This window comes from Nanorana parkeri, unplaced genomic scaffold, assembly GCF_000935625.1.
Source record: "Nanorana parkeri isolate BGI_ZX_2015 unplaced genomic scaffold, ASM93562v1 scaffold199, whole genome shotgun sequence".
Taxonomy (NCBI): domain Eukaryota; kingdom Metazoa; phylum Chordata; class Amphibia; order Anura; family Dicroglossidae; genus Nanorana; species Nanorana parkeri.
The window spans coordinates 120,294-145,418 of NW_017306467.1; the positions used below are offsets into that span (position 1 = coordinate 120,294).

Consider the following 25,125-nt stretch of genomic DNA (forward strand, 5'->3'; position numbering starts at 1 on the left):
TATATATATATATATAATATCAAAATCTGTTGTTCTGCTCAGCCTTTTTCTGTAGTACAAGTTTGAATAGCATGATCATATATTTTATGCTTATCTAATATAATTTCACACATGGTCTTAATTGTTACTAGCAGGCGTTTTCCTTTTCCACAATGTTTTCAGTTGCAATGATACCTTTGTTGAATCTACTTTAATCGATGGCAGAATACAGTGCTCAGCTTCTTTTCTACATTCATTGTCTCTGCATATTGTCTTCAAGCTGGGCTGTAGCATTGCTTACAGTATCTAGCTCAGTATAAAATGACTTTACCCAGATAAGTGTTTTTCAAATGAATAGAATATTTGTGTCACTAATCTGCCCATCACTACAGGAATAATTTACTGGTATGAGTTGCCAGATATAACACTCCATGTTGTCATGTATTGTAGTAGCAGTTCACAGCCATAGGAACTATGCAACGAATCTAAAGTATGTGTTTTCCAACAAGTAAAGATAAAATATTTATCTGGTGGATGCCTCCGTGATAAGGAGCTGCATAGCCCATTGCTGTTATTTTACCACATTCATTCATTGAAGTTGAAATACTTTCATATGCATTTTGCCCCAGTCTGGTTTCTAGAAAGCTTTTTTGAAAAAATATTGTTGCTATGTTTCAGTTTGTGTGACTAGAAAGACATGTAGTTATTATAGCCACGCCAGTCAAAGGCTTCATCCACAGCAGCCCCTTTCTGTTAAAGGTTAAGATGTCTATAGTCAACCGTCCCTTTGGAATTTATCAGAAGAGTTATAATATTTGAACAAAACTCACTGTGTTGCATTGATGTACAGATCCCATTACCCTGAAACACAAACATCTACTGCCTTCCTGAATAGGAATGGCAATGGGTACCCTCTAAACAGATGGCATGCAAACACAGTGTGTGACAGCATTGTGCATTACTGCTCCTATCCTTTCAAAGCTGAATTCCAGACCAATATACAAGATACAAATGAATGCAGCTCTGTATTTATGAATGCATACTTAAATGTAATGTTTAAAAAAAGAACAGTGTAAGAACCTGAATTTGACCTGATATTAGCCTCTTGCAATCCCCTTTACAACAGAGCTCAGACTTGGGAAGCAGGACAAGGAGCCAAACAGTTGTGCTTTAGTGACAACAAGGGCCATGCTGATAAGAGAGAAATTAAGATAGAGAGATGAGCTTATGTGTCCAGCCCGCTCATCACAGGCTGGAGGAAGGACAAAACCAGTAACTGTTGCTTAGCTGCAGCAGAGAAACATTAGGGGGTTATTCACTAATTCGCTATTCCGTACAGCAGCCGGGGAGCTCAACCGAGCCGAACGCATATGCTTTGGCTCGGCTGAGCAGTAGTGACACCTGAAGCCTCTTGAACGGCCAGCCGAAGGGCCAGCTGATGCTGAGGCGCTCCGTCCATGACAGGTTACACAGCGGGGAGGCTGTGTAACCTGTTAGATGCCGATCTGAATGGAGAAAAAGCTGTCAGCTTCAGACATGAAGCTGACAGCTTTTTCCTCCATAATTCTCAGAGCCTCACCTGCCACAGGAGACCGTGTACCCGACTTGTCAGCTGGCTGCGGGCCACTTAGTACCAGCTCGTAGGCCGGAGTTGGACCGCGGGCCTGTACTTTGAGACCGCTGCTTTATATTGTAACTCCAAGTCCCCTGCTTACAGGATTGTGTTGTAAATCCAACCTGAGTACAGAACAGTTCTCAAGAACTTAAAATCAGATAATAGCCGACAGTCCCCTTAGAATTGTAAGCCAGTGGCAAAAGTAAAACAGGTTAGGTTCCACGCTGGCCAAATAAATTAGTGTTTATGACAGGAACAAAGTTCAGTAACAAAACATAGTACTAAGAGGTCTATTTATAAATGTTTTCACACAAGATTTACACAACTGTCACCCAAGATTAATACATTTTTCAATTAAATCCAATTTGAAAATATGGAAAACGTAGGTGAAAGTTCTGTAAATCTAGTGTGATAGCCCTCAAAGGGAGCTCACCCAACAACAGCATTGAGTGTACCACATTATGCTGCTCATACGTCAATAAACGTCTATATATTTCGTTTGCTATAGCTCACCCAACAAGACACAAATTGAGTCACTCTGTGACAATAGAATGTACAGTAAGGGTAATATAGACCTGTTGTTTCAGCCTATTCTGTAGCAGATTGGCCACTGTACAGCTGTTCACATGTGTATGCATAGTCTAGATGACTACTAGGTGCATGCCCCTAAAAGCAAATGAGAAAGGAAAACCAGACACACAGGTAAGTACCATATGGTGCTTCTCATTTGGAAACAAGAGGTGGCATTGCTTAGTAGCATGGATTGCAGTTCCTAAAATGGCTTACCAAATGTTAATCTGACAGCAAACTAGTCCATGTAATTCAATGTGTAAAATAAACTTTATTTATTTAAAGTTTAAATAAATGTACTCAGCCCTTTACATACTATTCATTCACATCAATCCCTGCTTTTGTTGAGTTTACAATCTAAGGTCCCTATCTTGCATGTACCAGGGCCAATTTAAGACAGGAGCCAATTAACCTACCAACAGGTCTTTAGAGCATGGGAGGAAACTGGAGTAATGGGAGTACTTTTTCAGCTGAAATTCAGCTGAGGTTGCAGAATGTTTTGCTTCAGCCCTCATTTCCAGACTATATACTACAGGGAACCCTCTAAGTTACCTTATATTCTGAAACAATGAAGTTAAGATGTCCCTGACATCATGGAATACAAGAACATCAATGAAAATAGTTCTCCAATTCCTATATTTTCACAGTCATGTCTGCAAGAGATAAACTCATAGAATTGCAGTATTTTTGTAGAGAATATTTTATCCCTGTTAGATTGGTTAAAATGTGCAAATGGGACACTCCTGCCTTTCATAATTGCCAATTGGTGGAAAGAGACATTCTTCACACGTGGAATTCTGCTACAATCAGACCCTTGAGATTACAAGTTACTACATTTATCTCTCAGAATCATATTATTCCAATTTTATGCAACCCAGTATGGTAGCTATTTGGCATTTTTGGAAATGCACAAAAAAAAGCATTTATATGCCTACTGATTTTCTATGCAAGGAAGACTATAGAACCGAACTGGAGGACAACTGAGGTCTTAGACATCCATTTGTGGAAACAACTAGTTAATAAAGTACTACTCTTTTACAGAATAACTTACGAGGCCAGAGCATGCCCCACTAAATGTGATCAAATATGGGGGTACTGGGTATCTTGTTCCAATTCCTGCAAACATCTGACCTCAGTCTGAAGCTCTTAATCACCTTATATAGACCTCCAGACACGATCACACTTCAATCTCCCTAACAAGTTTGCTTTTATGAAAAATACAACGCCAAAGGTTGCTGTAAATGTACCTTATTACAAAACTTCTTCTACAAGTTAACAGTTTGTGTGCCTCAATAGAACTATTGTCTTTATTTTGTAATTTATGATAAGATGTACAATTTGTTGTTACAAGCTCATCTCAGATAATTTTTATTGCATATTTTGACAATGCATAACATGTACATGTTTGTATGATTTGTCCAATAATTTTGATTATAAAAAAGTATCTTTTTTTACAAAGTTACAAAGTGGTAAGCACTTAACCTTACCATCGACTACAGTCTATATATAGCTGACTAGGTGCTGATGGCCTGAACCCCCATTTACAAGTTGAGCTGTAGCAGAACTGTTACCAGGGAAGTGTTTTGCAAATAAACAAACTATTTGTGGCACCAAACAGTGTCCCTGTCTTTTCTCACAGACCATTAGAAAGGTTTTCCAACAAGTCATTCTCCTGAGGGATCCATATTTGCGAAATATGTGGGAAATATGCTCTAGATTTATTGCGTAACATTATCAGTTTGGGATTGTCATACATGTGTACATGTGTATGTATGTATGTATGTATGTAGCAAGTGGCATTGCTGAATCATTTGGTCCTGATTAACATTTTTGTTTATATAAACATATTTATATGTTTATATGTATGTGCTTTTTGTTGTCATTTACCACGTTATATTATTTGTCTTCATGCCAGATCTCCCCAGCGCATTCTGTTAGACCTCCTGTGCTCAGAGAGGAGTTACGTGCAGTCTTTGCGCCGGTCTCTGGAGGTCAGGGGATCATGTCCGGCTGGCCTGGCACTCAGAGGTAGCCTGGAGCAACTCCTCAACTTCCACACTCACTTCTTGAGAGACCTCCAGAACTGTGTGTCTCACCCCTTCACTGTGTCATACTGCTTCCTGCAACATGTGAGTATGCTTTCTTGGATCCTAATCTATCTGCCCCACAGCTGTGCTTCTACATTCCACAATTTGTCTGAAGTAATTCGTATGTGATAACAGCAATCTACTTAATGTAGCAACGTAACACATGTTACCATTTCCAGTAGTCTGACTATATCTGTTTTTTTACCATCAGTGATAGCCACATGTGTTGTCTCATGTTTTTCAGGCTGACCAGTTACGCTTATACTCCCTGTATGTGAAGAACAGACAGAAGGTTGAGCTGTTCCTTCCATCCCCCAGTGGCAGTTTAAAGGTGAGTCATGGGGAAACTTTCTAAAGGGTCAGGATTAGGTCCTTTTTGTGGTTTTTCTGTATGTGCTGGAAGTGAATTGATGTCCTTGTTTAAAGGAAAAGCCCTGAGCTTTATTTATACAGAACCAAGAAACGGATAAACAACCATCTCTTTAAATATCTAAAACCGACCACACTTCAGAAAATTTGTTTGCTGTTATTAATGTATGTAGGTGGATTGGATCTTATCTTTTTTATTTCTCATAGTGCTTGCAAATTCCTTAGCACCGGATTAAATAGACAATCCATAAGTGACTGCTCCGAAAGCAGCATACAATCTAAAATCCCAACCGAAGGGTACATACTCTCTGTAAACCTGCATTATACTTTTGTGTAAAGTTTCCAGTAAACCTGCACAAACATGGGATCTGTAACATTTGGATTCTTACCAAAGGCCTGGTATTGTACAAAGTCCACACAGACCAATCACCTAAAGGCAAGAGGAAGTAACCATAGCATGCAAGAGTTTCAACACTCCTTAAAGGGTCAGATGCTGATGCTAGCATTGCTTGTAAACACAGCAGAGGTGGGAGGCAAGAAGCAAAAGTAATGAACCCTTTTCTTTGCAGACATGACTTTGGTTTCAGTATTTTTAAAATAGTCACTTCACATGAGTATGATTACTTTGCATATGTAGCCTGAAGCTTTTGGCTCATACATGTAGTGTGTAGGTATGCTCCATCCTATATTATTTTTCAGCTTTATATACCTTAAGAGCCTATTTATGTTCTACTCTCTGCACAGCACAATACATTGCTAGAAATAGTACACACTGTGCCTGCATTTTACAGTACTCATAAAATGGATATGTAGACAGCAGTTTCCTAGGAGAGCTTTATCAATGTGACACTAGAGGTTTTATTAGAACAGCAGCAGTATGCCCCTGGTTAGGCCATAGCCCAGCACTTACTAAAAAAAAGTAATTTACAAGATTCCATCAGTTTTGGAAGATACACTTATTAATACACATATAAATAAAAAGGATATGTTACCCTTGGATAAAAAAATGGAAAACATATCTGGAATATGGATACATAATATATTTCTATTTCTCCTAAAGGGCAAGAAAAGGGACCAGAAGGAGGAGGAAGACTCTTGGGGTATTCTGCATAGACCACTGGAACAGTTGGATTTGTACCAGCGCTTTCTGGCAGACATGATGCTTGAATGTGACCAGGACAGCGAACAGGAGCGTCAATCTCTACATGCTGCTCGCGAACTTGTGGGCTCTCTGGTGCACCATGGGAAAAACCTGCTAGCTGCTGAAGCCATCCGGGGATTTGAGGTAAGGCTCTAGTTGAAGGCAGGGTTGCCTACTTTAAGTGTGCTTTTATAGACAACTATGCACAGAATTACACACGGTTGACCCGTCTTATACTAAGGGGCTTTGGGGAAATATTTGGGGTCCAAACAGACCCCTGATATTTCCCTTTTAAAATAGAAAAAGTGCCATTTTCTGCCGATATCTTTCGGCGGCCGATATATCGGGGCATCCCTAGTAACAACATTAGAATGCTTTAATTACTCTACATTACACCAGTGATAATGTAAAGTACTAGTAACTGCTGTGTGGCAGGAACTCAGACAGGTTTGCAAAAGGATGTCACTAGCACACCATTTTAAGTGAAATCAACAAAGTCCATTTATTAATGGAATAATGTCAGTACTGGAATGACAGTACTCCATTAATAAATGGACTTTTGTTGATTTCATTTAAAATGGTGTGCTGGTGACATCCTTTTGCAAACTTGTATATCTTCACGGCGCCATCCATGGTCACTACGAGCACCCACCAGGGTTTCAAGGAACATCCTATACCGGTAAGGAGTGCAGCAAGACATCTATATATTAGGAACTCAGACAGGTATCTCAATATACAGAGAGCTATTTTTTGAATGGAACCAGTATATTTGGCTGGTGCTCAAATATAAGAAAGTAATCACCAAAATGTAAACGCTTCCCACTGGTCATTCAAGAGTCTGTAAAGGGTAAGGACACAAACAAGCGTACATTTCTATTTTTCTTATACGTCTGGTCATTTTCTTGTTGTGTCATGGGATTTTTGTGGAAGCTGAGTGGGCTTTTCTAACATCTTGTTATTTAGGTGGATGAGAAGGAACATGGTCGCCTTTTGCTGAAGGATGTGTTCACAGTACTATCTGGAAGAAAGAAATCTTTGCGACATGTATTTCTGTTCCAAAAACTGCTTCTGCTAAGCAAACTGAAGACAGCAGAGGGAGGTCTGGAGACATACGGCTTTAAACAGGCTTTTAAAGTAAGAAACCAGACATAACAGAGCAGCATATGCACAGTATGCAATGATTAGATGGTGACATGACCACATTTAGCCCCTTCAGTCCCCCCACTGTAAATTAACATCTTTTAAGGTAAGTTCCTGTGGCAGAAAGGTTGTTATTGAAGTCTGTTTTATTCCAAAGCTCCACAGCTCTGCTCTCCAAGGATGAGCTGCAAAATGATTCTGTGGGACCCACACACTTGATGTTGGTAACTCTTCTGAGTGATTAGCAATCAACCTTTCTGCTTAACTTACCCTTTCACTGCCACCACTATAATTGTGTTATGACAGGGCTAAAAACAAACACTTTGGGGTCTGTTTATAAATGTTATTATCACCCAAGATTCACACATTTCACGCAGAGCTAACACTTTTTTTTACATTTCAGTGGCAAAGTATGCCACCCTCTGAAAAGTGTATCCTCCTCCAAAAGGTCATGGGCACACAGAAGAGCAAGATGAGCCTAGGACCTTTGGGGTAGCATAGGCTATTCAGAGCTGTCAAAAAATCCCAGCCATGGTGGCCTGGTAAGCCTCTGGTCCCAAACTGCAGGGGCTACATGCAGAGGAGGCATCAGGGGTTTATTAGACACCTTATATCTACATAAAGTTGGTTTGTCAGCCCCCATGTAAAAATATGTGAAACCCACGACATGCACACATACATGCGCATAAACACAAATGTACATAAACGCCTATTATGTATTAAATATTCCTGTGCACACCAGAATAATTTTAGGGCTGCCATTTTAGTTTAATTCCAAATTGATTAGCTATAACGATTTGCCTATTTAAAGTTTTAAGTAACTATTTGCATTTTTCACTGTTTCACAAGTACACACAGTTTTGATCTTCGGCTGGGTTCACACCTGGGCGTTCCTAATAGGCGCGTTTTATCCTAGTTTATTAAGCACATTTAAGCACTTTTTTTGTTCAATGAAACGCGCGTTCAACGCTTGTTTTTTAACCTCCATGGCGGTGTGATTTTTTTTTTTCCTTTTTTTCTCTATCTTTTTTTCTTAAAACTTTAAAACTTCCCGCCGGTTCCGCCCCCCTGCGACGCGGACGCTCGCATGGGACGGAAACCGTAAGACGTCAGCGGCCGGAGGACACAGCGGGGATCGCGGACAAGGTAAGACCTACTCTGTATTCCCGAGTGTGGCTCGGGGTTACCACTTTGTTAACCCCGAGCCACACTCAGGCATACCAATGGATACGTGCTGAAATCCGCCCCAAAGAAGCTCCTGTACTATTTCGTCTGAAATATGCCCAGTTGGGAACCATGCCCATGGGAGTTAATAGGATTTGACTGCTTGAGCGTTTTTTCGATCAGCGCTGAAAAACGCCCAGGTATGAACCCAGCCTTATAATTATTTGTTAATTACAAACTTAATTTGGTGAATTAGAACCATTGCATTGACAAATGCCTAATACAGTTGTGTTCAAAAGTTTGCATACTCAGAAATCATAACATTTTGGTATTGATATTGAAAATATGACTGATCATGCCAAAAAACTGTCTTTTATTTAAGTGTAGTGTTCATATGAAGCCATTTATTATTACATAGTTGTTTGATGCTCCTTTTTAAATCATAATGATAACAGAAATTACTCAAATGGCTCTGATCAAAAGTTTACATACCCTGGAATGCTTGGCCTTGTTAAAGACACAAAAGGTGACACACACACATTAAAATTTGCTAAAGGTTAATTTCCCACATCTGTGGCTTTTTAAATTGCAATTAGTGTCTGTGTATAAAGAAATAAAAGAAAAGTGTTTTGCCTGCTCACTCATGTTTTCTTTACAAATGGTACATTTATTACCCATTCTCCAAGGGTATGCAAGCTTTTGAGCACAACTGTATCTAGAAATCTTTAATATGCGCACTTGTTTAATAATCATACAACACTGACGTATGTAACAAAACCTACACATATTTAGACTCCCTGTAACATGGGATAAATAGGAGAAAACAAATTAGTGAAAATATTTGGAATAGTATTAGCTATACAAAATATGTTACACATTAACCTCCCTGGCGGTAATTCCGAGTGTGTCTTGGGGTTCATTTTCATTACCAAAAGCGGTAACCCCGAGCCACACTTGGGATTACACTGTAGCGTCTTACCTTGTCCAACATCCTCGCTGTGTCCTCTGGCCGATGCCGGCATCTGTCTTCCCTGTTCTGTCACTTGCGAGCGTCCGCGTAACGGGGGGCGGAACCAGCGGCAGATTTGAAAGTAAAAAAAACAAAAAGGGAAAAATAAATGCTTAACAAATATCAATTCTGCTTAATAAAATCAATTCTGCTTAATAAAAGAGAACTATGGCCAAACCTTTTTTGACGTTAGTTCTCTTTTGGGTGTCAGGAGGGCCCAAAACACAGCTGCGCTGCAGCCGCGAAGGATCCCGACAATATATCTAGATGCAGAGCCAGCTGTGCACATCCCCTCCCGTCTGTCCCTCCAATGAGCACTGGAGGAATAAGGGTTAAGGAAGATATTTGGTTATTAAATCAAGTTGGTTTCTATTCTGATCCAACAAACAAAAACAACATACAGGTTTTAATTCACATTTTTTTCCACTCAAAAAGATCTAATGTATCTTATTCTTATTCAGACAGCTGATATGGGCATTACAGAAAATGCTACAGAGGGGGACACACGGATTGAACTTTGGTTCCGCCGTCAGAAATCAAGGGAAACATTACTCCTGCAAGCTGAAACCACTAGTGTGAAAGAATCATGGACCAATGAGATCACAAAACATTTGTGGGATCAAGGAGGATTGAGCAAAGGTAAGTTAAACCTACCTGTTCCTTATGTAAGTGTAGGTACCGAGTAAGCAGTTTTGTATATTATCCAAACCATAGACTTCTTTTATCTGTTGAAGGTGGCAGTCTTAAAGGTGTGCAAAAAATATATCAGAACTCTCTGTCTCCAATTAAACCTCTACATCTTGTAGGAGGCCGCCTTTGATGGATAAAAGTGAGAGAGATCTTGTGCCATCAAGTTACCACTTCAAGTTACATAAATCCATACTTCATTACATTTGTTAGGTACAATAACCAATATTGGAATGTACAATGTGTTGCACTGTTGGCTGCACAACTGCACACAACTATAGGGGTACCCTCTCCTATCCATGTAAACTGCTGAGAGCATTTGCATTGGGCTAGGAGACATCTGATGTGGACTGTCCATGACTAGGATAATATCCATTCCAGTGACTGCTAGTTCCAAATGCTAAACTACATTGGTAAACTTAAAGCTGAATTCTAGGCAGATTTAAACGGCACAAAATATTGCAGCTCTGTAATCATTAATGCATCATTAAATGTATTTAACAAATGCAAGCAGTGTAAGTACATAAGTCTCTTGCAGTGCCTATACAGCCGAGTGTTAAAGGAAGGAGCAGCACAAGAAACAAATCAGTTCATGTGCTGGCATGGAGCATGCTGATGGGTAGGGCAGAGTGATAGAGGGATGAGCTTGTGACTGTGCTGCTCCTCCTTTCCATATCCAGTAACAGACTGGAGTAGGTCCAGGGCAACCTGGGCTCAGAGAAAATGGGTTGAATGATGCTAGCCATTAGACTAAGGACATCCAGTGGTAGAATAAGTGTACTGTGGAAGATATCTCCAGACTGAAGGTGAATTATGCAGCAAAAGCTGGTTTTGTTATTTAATCTTGGGCTATTCATTTGTATCGTGTTATTTTTGGCTGAGCACAGCATTCACTAGTCAATCTTGAGAAGTTGTACAATGTATTGATGTTTGCACAGTGAAAGGATGGGTAAATGCTGGGGACATTATCATGCTAAATGGGGTACACACCTATTTATAATATAAAATGTACCTAATCTGTCACTGTACATAAAATATACCGTATGTGAATTTAGGATTATTACTAGTAAGTTAAGGATGCTTGCATTGTGTATGTTATTATGTTCCTGGTATGCAGAAAAACTGATGTACTGAAATTCTTGCACTGGTCGCTGGTAATGGTATGCCTTTCTGTTTTAAATGGGATCATCTGGAATGTCAAATATCTCCCCTTAGACAGTTGTTACTGGAACAACCTTCCTTCCAATGGAAGGATTCCCCTCATCTCCTGCGCCAGTGACAACTGTCAACTATAAATCACACAAAGTAATTGGATGGGGGTCTTTTGAAATGGCACTCATTTCACGTTTAATTCCATAAAAATGTTTTTTCTTCACATTTATTGATGTACAAATAAATACTAAAATACATAAAAGCATGACTATGTCCCATCAATTCCCCCTAGACTACAACAATTTGACACAGTAGAGACTTAAATTACAACTTTTATGTTCAGTATGCAGCTTTTTTTGTACTCACTGTGGGACATCCATGGTCAGTGGAAAATCCTTGGTGCCAAGGGGAAAACAAATATACCCCTTACAAACCAAGCCTGGCGGGGCCACCTGGAGAGTACAAACAAGGCTGCATACTGAACATAAAAGTTGTCATTTAAGCCTCTACTGTGTTAAATTATTTGTTTCATGTTTCTTTTAAAAATGTTTAAACATGATTTGTCCCAGCCAGATCTAATTACCTTGAATTCTCTGAAGAAGCACTCTGTGAAATGCGTTGGAAAGACTGCATGTTATTGGAAAGAATGAATCATGTTATTTATGCCTTGTACATATTTATATGTGAGGTTGTGCAAATCTATGAGGAAGTTGGTTAATCTAATGTAGTGGATGCAGTAGTTATAGTCTGGGGGGAATTGATAGGAGTGGGTTTATGTTTTTATGTATTTTGGTATTTATGTGTAAATCAATAAATGTTAAGAAAAAACATTTTTATGCAACTAAGCGTGAAATGAGTTCCTTTTCGAGAAAGCAACCCAATTGCTTTGTGTGATTTATAGTATACATGTTAGTGGGCGTGGCACTGCGATTTGACCATCTTGACTAACCTTGGTGGACAATATACTGTATATGGTCTCTGTGACAACTGTCAGACGTTCCTTCTGTCCCAGTGACAGGAGTTTCATGTACAAATACAAATGGTGAATCTCCCCAGCAGAGACCGCAATAAAAACCTGATGGAGCTTCTAACCCCTAAAAAAGTTTTGACCTTTGATATACTTTGGTCTTCTCAATTACTTTTTACATATACATGTAAGATAGATCAACCTGATGTAAATGATCTTATCAATGTGTGTTTATGTGTTAAAAACCTATGTTTCTATATACAGTATCGTTTATCAGAATATACAGTATATGTAAATGAGAGCAGCTATGTTAGATCATTACATAGTCCCATGGCTAGCCACCACACTCTGTAAGGTAAATGCCTGGATGCTCCTCCCAAAAGTATCCATACAAATCTAAAGTAGGTATAGAGGCACTCATGGGTCCTGCAGCAGAGATAAGTCAGTGCCACACAGTAGTTTTGCTTTACTGTTTCTCACAATGTAAGTCTATGAGTCGGCCATATCATTGTTGTGCTCTGAGTAGAGGCCCAATAGCGAGATGTGATGTTACACATGTACAGTAGGGATCCATCAACGAATGCAGAGCTAGTGCTGGACTTTTCCTATTAAACAGATCAGCATTCTCTGCACACACTACAGTAAAGGTATCTTGCATTAGATCTATTTTGCAATAATAATAATAATAATTGTATACAAATAATAAAAATATTTTGAAATCGAATGTTCTTTTTAAAAAAAGGATCACATACATTATATATATTGATATCAGATTTTAACTATGCTTTAATGTTGTTATACACAAAGTAATGTGTGCTAATTTAAAGTGTATCTATCAGTAAAAAAAATGACACCACATATTCATGTGCATGTAAGTAATGTTTGCATAGACAAAGATGACAAGGTCTGTGACTACCAGGTGCATTATGGGTATTTGACATGATGAGAGTTTGCAGAGTGCCTCATGTTTTTATTTACACACACCTTCTCAGTGAGATAAACAGATCAGCAGGCGACACATTTTTTTTGCTTGAATGATGAGAAAATATGACCGACTCCATGGATATACATACATCTGACTAAGACTATATGTGAACATTTTTTTAAACTTTGACACACTTTGATTACTTACATTTTGCTGGTCTTTTTCATATGTCAAAAAAGCCTTTAAAAGCTTTTTTAAATGTATGTGAATTATTAGTAATTTCATCAGTTCCCACCAGGTGGCAGAACTCTAGTTGTTACTTCAAATTCTTAGTATATGCATAACAATGTGCTGCTTTTTGGGTGATAAATGTCACTGTGCATACTTGCTGACCATGCAGATGCTTTTCAGCAGTAAACAGAAGTATTTATTACATTTGCTCATTTAAGAAAGCAGCAGATCCTATAAAATGAGGTAACTGTAATCTTCTATAATACATAAAGTCCAGGTTGCAGTTTTCTCCTCTAGATAAGCAGAGAGCAGTACAAGGTGGATAGTAGATTAAAGGCCTCTGCAGACATCTGAATTTAAGGAAAATGCTTTAACATACCTTTTAACTGCACCTGAAGTGCATGTAATGTTCTGCACCATTCTTTTCGTGTTTAAGGGCTCGTGTACAAAGGGGTTGCAGTCAAATGCTGACTTTTGTATTTAGACATTTTGCTGCTCAAATGTATGCTTTTGAAGACAAAGGACTCTTTTTGTCCTGCTTTGCCTGCAATGCAAATGCTTCTCAAATAGCACATACTGCATTCAGAGCAATGAAACTCAAAGCAGGTCAAACGCAGTCTCAGAACTGTCTTCCATGCTGTACCATTGATGGAATCTACATTGTGGTAAACAATGCATGTGTACACAAATCCTTAGTATGGTGCACTTTAAAAAAAATTTGCATCTTGCTTGCTGCTTCCAGTTTCCCGTTGGGCCATTCTCACAGGAACGTTGCTACTGCTTGTAAAATGCCTGTAAAATGCTATACATTCATTTAATGCATGGAACTGTATGCCAAAAACTACACCCCCCCCCACTCCACCACAAAATGCATACAGAAAATGAATGTTCCCACGGTGCACATTTGAACACCCATATTACAACATATGTGTTTACAATTCCAGAAGAGTAAATTAGCTTTCACTGGATGTTCTTAAAGGAAACCTGTGAGAAAATAGAGTCTGTCCTAGCTGTCTTCTCTTTCTGATAATACTAGCTATGGCTGGCTGTCATTTTAATCCAATGGCTTTAATATCATCACAGACATAGACCAGGATCAAGCATGCAGACCAGCAGTTCTGATTTTGTTCTGACTTTCTAAACTTCATGCTTGTTTCAGGACAGCGATTTAGGAAGTATTGAAGCCAGAGACAACCAGGTGTCTAGTATTGGTAAAACAGGTCTACAATGGCAGCCCAATGGCAGTCTTTGCAATGAAGGGATGCCCCCACTTTCCAAAGTGGGGGGGACATCTGTTTGAATTTGCAGACACCTGGACCAAAAGCATCTCCATGGGTAAAACACGTGGTGTCAAGCTAGAGTTTCAATCTCTACCCCTGCCCATGTCTCTGCACAGGCTAACAGACCTCCACGCTGCTCTGAAAGACCTCCTAAGTCAAAGAGCTATTACCATTGTTCCAGAAGCAGAAATGGATCTAAAGGCACTCAATTTCTTCATTTAGGTTCAACCATCAGGGATACTTTCTAGCCACTGTGGACATCAAAATCAAAAAGGATGCATACTTGCATGTCCCCGTCTATCCAGCACATCAATGCTACCTGTAATTTGGTGAGGGCACACAACATTACTAGTTTGTAGCATTTGCATTTGGTCTGTCTTCCATGCTGTGAGTATTCACCAAGGTACTAGGTCCAGTGTTAGCCTTCCTGTGTTTTCAGTGCATACCCATAGTAGGATGCCTAGAGGACATCCTGAGACTTTGTCAGTCAATGTACGACGGACTGTTCACACTCTATAAAGGTTCAGTTGGATCCTGAACCTTTAGAAGTCAGTGCTGGGACTGACTCATTGCTTGGAGTATTTGGGTCTCATTCTGGATGCTGCTCAGTTCAGAGTTCTACAAGACAAACTCCAAACTCTCTGATCCTAGATTCGGACTCTACAGACTAGAAGCCATCCAACTCTCTGCTTTTGCATTTTCAGTTCTGGGCTTTATGGCAGCCTCATCTGAGGCAGTCCCATTTGCCAAATTCTGCTGTGGAAAGAGAAGCAGAAAAGATTCTATCTTGTCCCAGACTTCACGTTCCATCCTTGTCTGCTATTCACATTCCAGGTTAGGAAATGTGACAGGCAGACTTCCTCAGCCAACAGCACCTGGAATGGTCTCTTCACCCAGATGTGTTCCAGGACCTCTGTTACAGGTAGGGGACACCCGATGTGGACCCCATGGTCTCAAAATTCAATAACAACCTGAGCAAGTCACTCATATAGTCCCACCTGTACAACCTCCAGCTACTCCCTGGCATCTCAGCCTGATTCTGTTAGCTCTTTATAAACTGCTCTTTGAACCTATTAAGGATATTCCACTGTGAGCTCTCACTTACTAGGTTGCCCTCCTACCTGCTATTACCTCCGTGAGGCACATTTCTGAGTTAGTAGTCCTGTCTTGTAAAGAACCTTTCTTTTTCTATACAAAGACAAAGTTGTCTTGAGGTCCAGAGCCGCCTCCTCACCTTAACCAGGACATTGTATTTCTGTCTCTCTATCCAACCCCAGTGCATTCTAAGGAGCTCATTCTTCACTGCTTGGATGTGGTGAGAGCTGTTCATGTTTATCTTACAGCCACATCTTCCTTCAGGAAGACTTACTCTCTTTTTGTCGTTCCTTAGGGTCCACTAAAGGAGCAACATGCTTCTCGCTCCACCATTTCTTGGTGGCTCTGATACATCATCATATAGGCATATAGGCCTAAGGATAAGTTTCCACCTTTTCCCATAAAAGGCACACTCTACTTTATCAGTATGTGCTTCTTGTGCCTTTCGGCATCAGGCATCTGTTTCTTAGATTTGCAAACCTTTTTTTCATTCATTCATACGTCTCTAAATTTTACCAGATGGATGTTCAAGCCTCAACTGATGCAAGCTTTGGGCTTAAAGTCCTACAGGCAGCTCTTTGAGTAGCAGGCTAGCCCCAGTTTTTACACTGTTTTTCTGTGGGCTTGTTAGCATTTTTCTTGGCTGTGTTGCTCTGAGTTTGGACATCCCATTCTTCCCTGATTTACCTCTGATGTATGCCGCTTAATGATTGATAAAGAAAACAGGAATTTTGTACTTATTGTAAATAACATTTCTTGGAGTTCATAAAGGGAAACAGGTCCCACCCCCAAGTGTTTGTGATTGACTCCTAATACAAAACGGTAGCATAATGGGAGTGGGAGGGGTATACTAGGCTGGCTAAGGGTGTTTTGCTTGCAGGCAGCAGTATAACCCAGTTGTCTCTGATTTACTTCTGATGCCATGTCCCTTAATGAACTCAATTTTATGATAAGTCCAAAAATCCTGTTGTACATCTGCCATTTCTGTGATGGCTTTTATGTACACCAGGCTTAGACAACAGACCTTTGTTGCCTTGCTTGTAGCTGACATGCACAAGTGTGGTTTTGCACTTATCCTGCTTCTCTGCATGTCACAGCTTTGTAGGTCTAGCACCCTACTTTGCCCGCCTTACGGTAAACTTTAGTGATGCTGCCCTCTGCTGGTAAATCTGAGAAAAATTGTTCACCTAAAGTGTATTTCCACTTTTATATTTGTTAAATGTTCCTATTCACATAGCATTACCCCCAAAAAAATATTTACCAAATGACTGCTTACACCAAATGACTGCTTACATTATTACTTGTGTTTTACATACTTAATGATCCTACCTAGTTTCCCCTTGTAATATAATGTTATTTAATGTTAAGGAGGGGGCTGGGAAATTATGGTTTACCATAATTAACCCTGTCTGCACTGTGCTGGTAGATCTCATTATCAGTGGTAAACTAGATATGCACACTGTCTGTCCTAACAAAGTGTTAAAGACCTCAAGGCTTGGGTGGTACACTGTAGGTTATTTGCACGTTCCCTCAGTATGTTCTTTTATATATTTTCTGAAAGCCAAGACCCTGTAGAATAAAATGGTGGCAGTTGCAAATTTTTATGTTGCACGATATTAGCGCAACTCCTTATCAAACCCCAAAATTTTATGAAAAATGTACTTAAATGCCCCAAAACACAATAAAATACACATTTCTTTAATAGAATATAAAGGATGAGGTTACAATGAGTAAATAGATACCCAACATGCCCTGGTTAAAAATTGTGTGCGTCCGTGAAACGGCGACAGAATCGCTTCTACTGTAAAGCAGACTGTCGGCTTTACAAGTTTAAACAGAGTCCCGGCGGTAAAAGCCTTTAACCTCTTCACCCCTTTAAGCCCCGATGCTGGCGACGTACACTGTTCATCGTCAGTCGTGAAGGGGCTAAAGCTGAGCTTCACGATAAGCAAATATTGTCTAAATACAAAAGCTATGTGCATTCGTACATGAATCTTGGTGTGTCTTGTGTATTTCTTCCCGATCTGTGCTGTAATGCAGCGTGAAATTTTTCATTTGTGCGTAAGCTTCCTATAATAAAGGCCTGTCACTGCTGCTCTGTCCTTCTGCAGGGTGACTGGCCTTGTATGTGTACCCTCATGTAGTTTCCTGCAGGCAGTCTGTAGTGGATGGGGTTTGCTGGGTCCCTCCCACAGCTTCACTCGTTGCACAGGCTATGTGCAGCACAATATATCCAAATATTACACAAAGTGTATTTATATCCTTTGTAGCTATGGATTTAAATTGGAGGTCAACTTTAATACCCAGTCTCCCCAGTTTGATGAGTGATAACAAACCTCCATTTAAATCAGCGTATCTTCTTCAGTTCCAGTTCAATGTAATTATGCATGTGTAGCAATTGTGATATCTCAGCACTTGTGGGACTTTAGTTTATAAAGAATGCCTAGGAAGCTAAGTAAACCTAGGAGTTGTACTTTTGAAGACACAAACCAAAGCAGCCCACAGAGCAAGGTCAGAAAAAATATAAACTCATGCATTGTGAAAAAATAACATACGCTAAAAGAAAGTCCTCAAATTGTTTTTTGTTTTTTTTATTGTATGCATTGGGGACCGCTTTCCAAATACAGGAAAATGGCTTAATGCCCACCTCTGTGGCAAATATTCTCATTTTGGATAACATCAGGCTCTGACATTTTTATTACAGTATATGAGGCTGTTCAGGGTATTTTCTTTCACTTCCCATCCCAGTGACACCCTAACAAACAATGTATTTCAGGGACAGGAAGTGGGGGGAAATGTCTTCAGACTGGCTAGATTAGGGCTTTGCAACAAAATGAAATAAGATTTAGCTTACCCTGAGAGCTGAGTTGTTCCTCCTTTTCTCATGATTGTTCCTTAGAACAACAATTTGCCCTTCAGATGCCATTCCTGGAAGCTCTTCCTTTTTAATATGTATCTCAGTCTTTATTATTTTTTCATTTTACATTTGCTTTATCTTCTAACTGGTCGTTAAAATCCAGAGCTCAATAACTTCTTATTTCTTTTATATTCAGAGCACCGCACACAGGATACCTCGACAATTGGTTCCAGTCATCGCTCTTTTCTTGACATTAAAGCTGGATTCAATGCAATAAGTGAACGGACTGTTAGCGCCCTCTTGACTGCAAGAGGTAAGTCAAGAAAAGATACACAGATGACCCTCAATTAACGTCAGGGTTAGGTTCCTGAAGGAATGGTTGCAAAAAGAAACCCAGTATATAATGTAAGTCAATGGAAAGTGAGAGAGTTAGGTTCCAGTCCTCTCTCAAAAATGACATAAGTGACATAATACATTATATTTAAAGCTTTGAAATGAATGTTATAAATGCTTAACAGTTTTATACACAGTATTAAATAACCACACAACATAGTATGTATCATCAAACTAAGTGTAATGATCAAAAAAAGGAGAGAGAGAGCGAGGAGAGACATCCATTGAAGAACCTCCATATGTCCAAGCAGGGCCGGCCCTAGGCCTTTAGGCGCCCTGTGCGAGAAAGCTTTCCAGCGCCCCTCGGTGACCACACTCCTCAGTGGCCACACCCTTTAGTGGCTACACCCCCCGTAACCACACCCATTTCCCCCAATATCCGCACCATTTAAAGACTCCTATTTTGTTAAGCTGCAAAGAAACATATTAAAAAGTATGATAAAAATAAAACTTTTATTCAAAGGTATTAAACTTGTAGGCACAATATAAGTATTCTTATCAAATAAAACAACAGAAGTTAAACAATAAATGTCAAACTACAATAGAGTCTATAAAAATAAAGTGTCAGGTTGTCATGCCGACCCCTTTTTTCAAGTCAGTATATCTAGAAAAGTAAAAATAGAAAACAGAACACAAAACCCAGACTACATGTAAATTAATGAATTATTATATGTCCGATTATACAAAAAATTTATTCAGGCATATAATAAATCGTTTGAGAATGTTGGCCACCGGCGTGTTCTGTGAATGCGTGACACCATCTTGGAGGCAGGGAGCATGACGTTACATGACGCCATGCATGCGTGGCGTCAGGTGACGTCACACACCGATATTGGCCCCACCATCTTGGTGTATACCTAGATATACACCAAGATGGCGGCGCCCAACACGTGCAATGTTATATGACGTCATGTGCCCTGCCTCCAGAACACACCAATGACTGAATCCAAAATAGCATATACATTTGTTTTGTTTGATGAAACAAATGAAAATTTTTAGTTTTCGCTCATTTCATCTGAAATGAATTTTTAGTCTTCGCACTTGTCTAATAATATGTGTGTGTGGTTGGGGGGGAGGGGGGTGCAGTTTTCACTTTTTAAAAATAGCTTTTTAAATTTTTTTCATAATTTTTATAGAGCTGTGTCGATCGCACGGTGCTCTTGTTGCCATGGCGCCCTGTGCGGCCGCACAGCTCGCACACCCCTAAGGCCAGCCCTGTGTCCAAGGGTACCCCTGTGCCCCCAGCATGCCTCTATGTGTCTGTGCACAGTATCTTCATGTGTATCCCTGTGCCACAAGCGCATCTCCAAGTGTGCCCCTGTGCCCCCAGCGCGGCTCTAAGCACCTCCATATCTCCAAGTGCACCTCTGTGTGCCTCCAAGTCTGTAAGTGTGCACAGTTATCTCTCTGAGAAGAGCCCCTTCCCGAGCCATCAGAGACTCTGTACTGTAGCCACGTAGAGTTGTAGAGAGATCGCCTGCGTATCCTTCCGTGGCTGAGGTCTGCGGAGGAAGGATATGCTAGACGCCACTGACTCTGTAGTGGTTTCAATGGCGGTCATATGACTACCCAAAAAGGGTGCTATTTTGAAATGGCACAAATGGGACTGGCGCAAACCTAGGGCTACATGTAAAATATAAATACCTTTTAAACTGCCAGAAGTCCATTGAGCTCATAACTTCTTGTACACTCTGCCTGCGCAGCATTGGAATCCCAGGCAGAGTTATCAGGCCTTCCTGGGTCTCTTCTGTGGATTACAGAACACTTCCCCCTATATTATAGGCATGAGGAGAGAGAAGTTCAGTATTCCAAATTATGGAGCTCCTGTACAGATACAGTAAAAAAGATTTTATTGCATATACGGTATGTAATTGTGATTATATGGTATGTAAGATAAATCGCGCCTATCTCTTATAGCCTTTTTACATTTCTTCCTGGTGGAATACCTGGTGATCCTTTCAATGCCCTTTCCCTATTTTTCATTTTGACGATCCAAAGCACAGAAGCAGATTCATGCTGGCGTGGTCAGTTTGTGGATCGCTGCTTCCTCCTCTGGGACACAGGATGCTGTGCTGTCGCATGGCGTGCCTGTTTCTCAAGTGTTTAGATTAGCAGCCATGCTCCCCACTCAGCCCTACTTTCTTGATGGTCAGTGGCTCCCAACAGAGGCCTTGCTGTTGAGACAACAGCTGGAACACAGCGTTAACCACTTAGAACACAGCGTCTACTGCGGGGGAACGTGCTTCCTTGCTGTGCATGACAAAATAACATAGCCACCCTCTTTGGAATGTGACACACCCCTCGAAGGAGGATAATACAGGTTTTGCAGTCACATGACCTCAAAATAAAACTAAGAAAAATGTAGGAAAGAGTGCTATTTTACAAAAATAAATGTGCTCATGGTATAGGAACAATATGTACTGTATTACCATTTATTTAACGCTCATTCACAGATACTTCAATGTAATAATTTTCTTTTCTAGGATGCCGCACTAGAGCATCTGTACCTCTTACAGCCTGTGATCACAGCTCTTCCCCACCATCTTCTCTTGCACTCACATCAGGACCAAGCCCTCGAAGGCTGCGCTCACCTGGAGGAGTCTCTCTTCCTGAAAAAATCAATGAAGAAGGAGGTGACTCTTTCACAGGCAAGAAATGCTTTAGATTAGTTATACCATCTGCTGCTAACATATTGATTGCTATCTTCTGCAACATCAGGCTTGTTCAGACTGCGGTAACACATTTTTTGTCTCAACTGAAAACTGATTTGTTCAGTTATAGTCAGTGGCGGACCTAATAACCAAAGGGCCCTGGTGCAAGATTTAATCTTGGGCCCCCCTCCCAAGACGGGGGGGGGGAAGTTGTGTAACATTGTACTTTAGATATGCTTTAGAGCATTTGATTAAAACAAAACATCAGCCACTAAAAAGAAATTCCCTTCTACCCCATATCATAAACAAACCACTGCCTGCTCTTAACAAAAAGACAGTTAACACCCAGCAATACCTACTTCACTGTACCATGACAGCAAGCGGTCAGGTCCTCTTCTCCCCACAGTGGCCATATAACATTCTGGTGATATGGTTGCTGGTCCCACACCTATTACATTACAGATGTGATGACATCTGTGAAGAGGGACAGTAACAAGATCGGTCAAAGACTGGCATGATGAAACAGCTTCTGCAAATCGTTCTTCACAACCCCAAAGAATTGCAGGATATGGTATAACTGCATGTTAGCCCATCTCTTTGGAAAAATGACTTCTTTAAAATAATCAGTTCTTGGATGGTTGGGGGCAATTTTATTTTATTTTTTTTTTGGCCAGAGTGCTTCAGTGTAAATATTGAAGATTAATGATCCCTTTATATGCATTCTTTAGACACGTTGGGTGTAAGGCAATAGAATGAACAATATTGTACTGCATCAAGTAGGGATGCACAGATACTTTTCGAGTACCAGTGCACATACTTGGCATTTTCATGAGAACTACCAGGGTTGCAGCGGTTGCAGCTGGGACCTGGCTCTGGTGCTCCACCACTGTCCTGAAATCATTAGTCTGTATTGTTTTAGAAAAACTGTCACATGACAATAAACAAAAATGTATCAGTACTCGTACTTGTAAGTACTCGGCAAGTACCAGTACTCGTACTCGCAAAACTGGTATCTGTGCATCACTTTATTTATATTTATAAAAACTAAATCGTACATTAAAACAGAGATGTACAAATCCCAGGAGCTCCGTGTGCTCCTTACAAATGACAGCGGCCTCCTAATTTTTGAATTTTTCTCTAGTCTAGTCTTGGAGCTCAAAAGTATCGGTACATGTACTCATACTTGTACCGAGTACTGTACTTGGTATCTGTGCAACCCTAGCATCAAGGATGGATTTGCTCAGTAGAGCTATGCAAATTCTGTATTTCAACCCATTTAGGGCCAGTGTGAATGGGCTTTGGTCTTATGCTGATGAGCAAATGGAGCTTGCTTTCAGGTGCATTTTACTTTGAGATACCTCTAAAATCATTCAGACTTTATTGACAGGTGCAGTTGACCTCCTTCTGACCTACAGTTGACCTCCTATGTTGCACCATCCTGCTTCAAAATGCTTTTGCATTTCCATTGGATTGTATGGGGGAGTTGTGAAAAAAGTTCGAGCCCGGAACGCAATGGATCGAATTACACGCAAGGACAGGAGCTTTGTGTAATTGCGCGCAGCAGCCTCTTCTCCCCTATGGGAGGACGTGGCCTTACGCTGTCATACGCACACCCGAACTGCACCTAAGTGCAGGTCTGGGTGTCCGCACTTCGACACAGACAGCAATCACACGCAGCACCTCTCCCTCCCGGGATTGGCCGTTTATGGACGTGCACGCCACGCTATGAGCTCCGTGTGAATGAGGCCTTAAAAGAAAAGAGACACTCTCATCTTTTGCTCTTGTGACGATTGTCACCAGGAGAGATAGTGAAGGGAAACCTACAATTTTACAGCTGTCACCAGAACTGGAGGTGAGGAAAAATCTCCACGCAGGGACTCCTTGTCTGGTTACAAGTTTCACTATAGGATTTCCTCTTACTTCCTGTGTTTATGGGATAGAAAGTTAAGGGAGATCTCCTTTTATATATATTATGAAGCAAAACATGTACAGTTTCATAAAAAAGGGTAAACGTGCATAATTTGGGGCTCCTAACCAGAACCATTAAACGGAAAAATTTTATTATTATTGCTTAATGTTAGCCATAGTAATTAAAAAAGGTTCCTCCTGCAGAATAGTTAAAGGGAGATTTTGATTGGGAAAAAGTGTGCAAACTACAGAGCCATTTTATAGCTGGTAGAACAGAAAACGTTAGGCATACAATGCAATGATTCAGAAAAAGTATCTAATTAGGTGGTGTGGAAAAACAGTAGGCGTCCTGTGAAATGGCAGTGGACTTGAGATTTAGACTCGTGACTGAGAACCACTGGTTCATAACATACATTTTTTGTTGTAAATAATGTTTAAAAGCGAATTATTTGCTACATTCTGTTTTATGTGATTTATGTTTGGTGTTTTAGGTGGACCAGTGTGCCTCAAATCATTCTCACCCATTATGGAAGGAGAAAAGCCAAAGGTAAAATTGTAATCACTGACTTTTCATTGATTTTTACATCTTCAAGGTCAGAGCATATCATTTACAACTCTCCATGTGGCCTTCTTTTTTAGGATTTAACCATTGAAGCCCTCTTCCCTTCCACCTCTGTATAAAGAAAAATTATTTCCAAAGCTCATAAAAAAAAGAACATAAATCGCCTGCACAGTGCCATAACCACTGATCAAGAGGACTACAAACTAAGCATGTCAATGACCTCAGCAGATGACAGTGCCAAGCATATCATTCATTTACACAATGCACCAAATACAATGCTGTCAGAAGCTCAAAAAGTGTCACTTCCTTCTTGGTGAATGACATTATGCTAAAAACTAAGACCACTAACAAAGCTTTTGATGATTATAAAATGATGACCTGTCAAACTTGAGGAGAACTGGCTTAGGATAGAGGACCAACAGTATTTCTCTATAAGCCAGTGGCTTTTTCATCTCTGTTACCTTAAGGTGCAAACTAAGTGCAAACATCTCATTTTTCAAACTCTAATGCCAAATTTCAGTACAAAGAAATTTCCAAGAGATTTGGGAACCATCATGCTGCAGAAATAAATGTTACAGTGTGAGTATTCTTAATCACAATAATTCTAAGAATCGTCAATGGAATGGCTAAGAAATATGCTTTCTTTCTCTTACACTAAGGGACACAGGAAGTCTATCAGGAATAGGATACTGGCAAACAAAAGAAAACTGTTGGATAACCCAAAATAACCCCTCCTACTACCAGCATGCCTCAGTTATTTTGCTAGTGTTCTAGGGAGATAAACATCTTCTCTTTAGCTATCCTGTTTGAAAAACTAACCTATTTAAGCTAGCAATTCTTCAATTGCAGCTAAGCCAAACAGTAATCCTCACCTTGGCTGGCTTTTGGAGTGCGGCATCCAGACTGCGGTTTGTGGGAATAGCCTGGAAGTGACCAGGCACTGGGTTGCATGTAGTACACTTTCCAGACTCCACTGTAAAAAGTTAACCACAAAACATTTTCCAGGTCCAGAGCTGCTGGCATTGCCTAAGTGCTTGCCCTTTCTCTTTGTGAGCAGGCCAGCCAGGTCGAGCACCAGGACCTTCCTCAAGTACATAGGTTGCCGGTCACCTTTAAAAATTCTCTTTTCCACTACAGAAGGGGATAACTCTGTGGGACATGAGAGCTGATGTCATCCGCTGGGCGGAGTGATGTATGGGAACATGCCATCCTCTCTATGAAGTTGTGCCCCCACTTGTTGGGGGTTGCTTTTTAGCCTTTGCTGACACTTAAACTGCTTGTATCTCAGATGCTTGGGTGCAGGAGGTGGTATCCCTGGGCTACAAAATTTAAAAAGAAATTCT

General features: G+C 40.3%; 1 protein-coding gene across 1 annotated transcript in view; it reads left to right on the forward strand.

Annotated features, from left to right (window-relative positions):
* The window catches only part of LOC108786273 (rho guanine nucleotide exchange factor 40-like), a 34,742-nt gene extending 10,388 nt beyond the window's left edge, over nucleotides 1-24,354 (forward strand). The window contains exons 6-14 of the mRNA XM_018555525.1: nucleotides 4,080-4,293; nucleotides 4,496-4,582; nucleotides 5,681-5,905; nucleotides 6,725-6,895; nucleotides 9,536-9,713; nucleotides 18,465-18,581; nucleotides 21,145-21,309; nucleotides 23,712-23,767; nucleotides 23,860-24,354. Of these exons, the coding sequence (XP_018411027.1) occupies nucleotides 4,080-4,293; nucleotides 4,496-4,582; nucleotides 5,681-5,905; nucleotides 6,725-6,895; nucleotides 9,536-9,713; nucleotides 18,465-18,581; nucleotides 21,145-21,309; nucleotides 23,712-23,767; nucleotides 23,860-23,901 (1,255 nt within the window). The 3' untranslated portion in view covers nucleotides 23,902-24,354. The remainder of the gene's footprint in view (nucleotides 1-4,079; nucleotides 4,294-4,495; nucleotides 4,583-5,680; nucleotides 5,906-6,724; nucleotides 6,896-9,535; nucleotides 9,714-18,464; nucleotides 18,582-21,144; nucleotides 21,310-23,711; nucleotides 23,768-23,859) is intronic.
* Nucleotides 24,355-25,125: the final 771 nt, after the last annotated feature.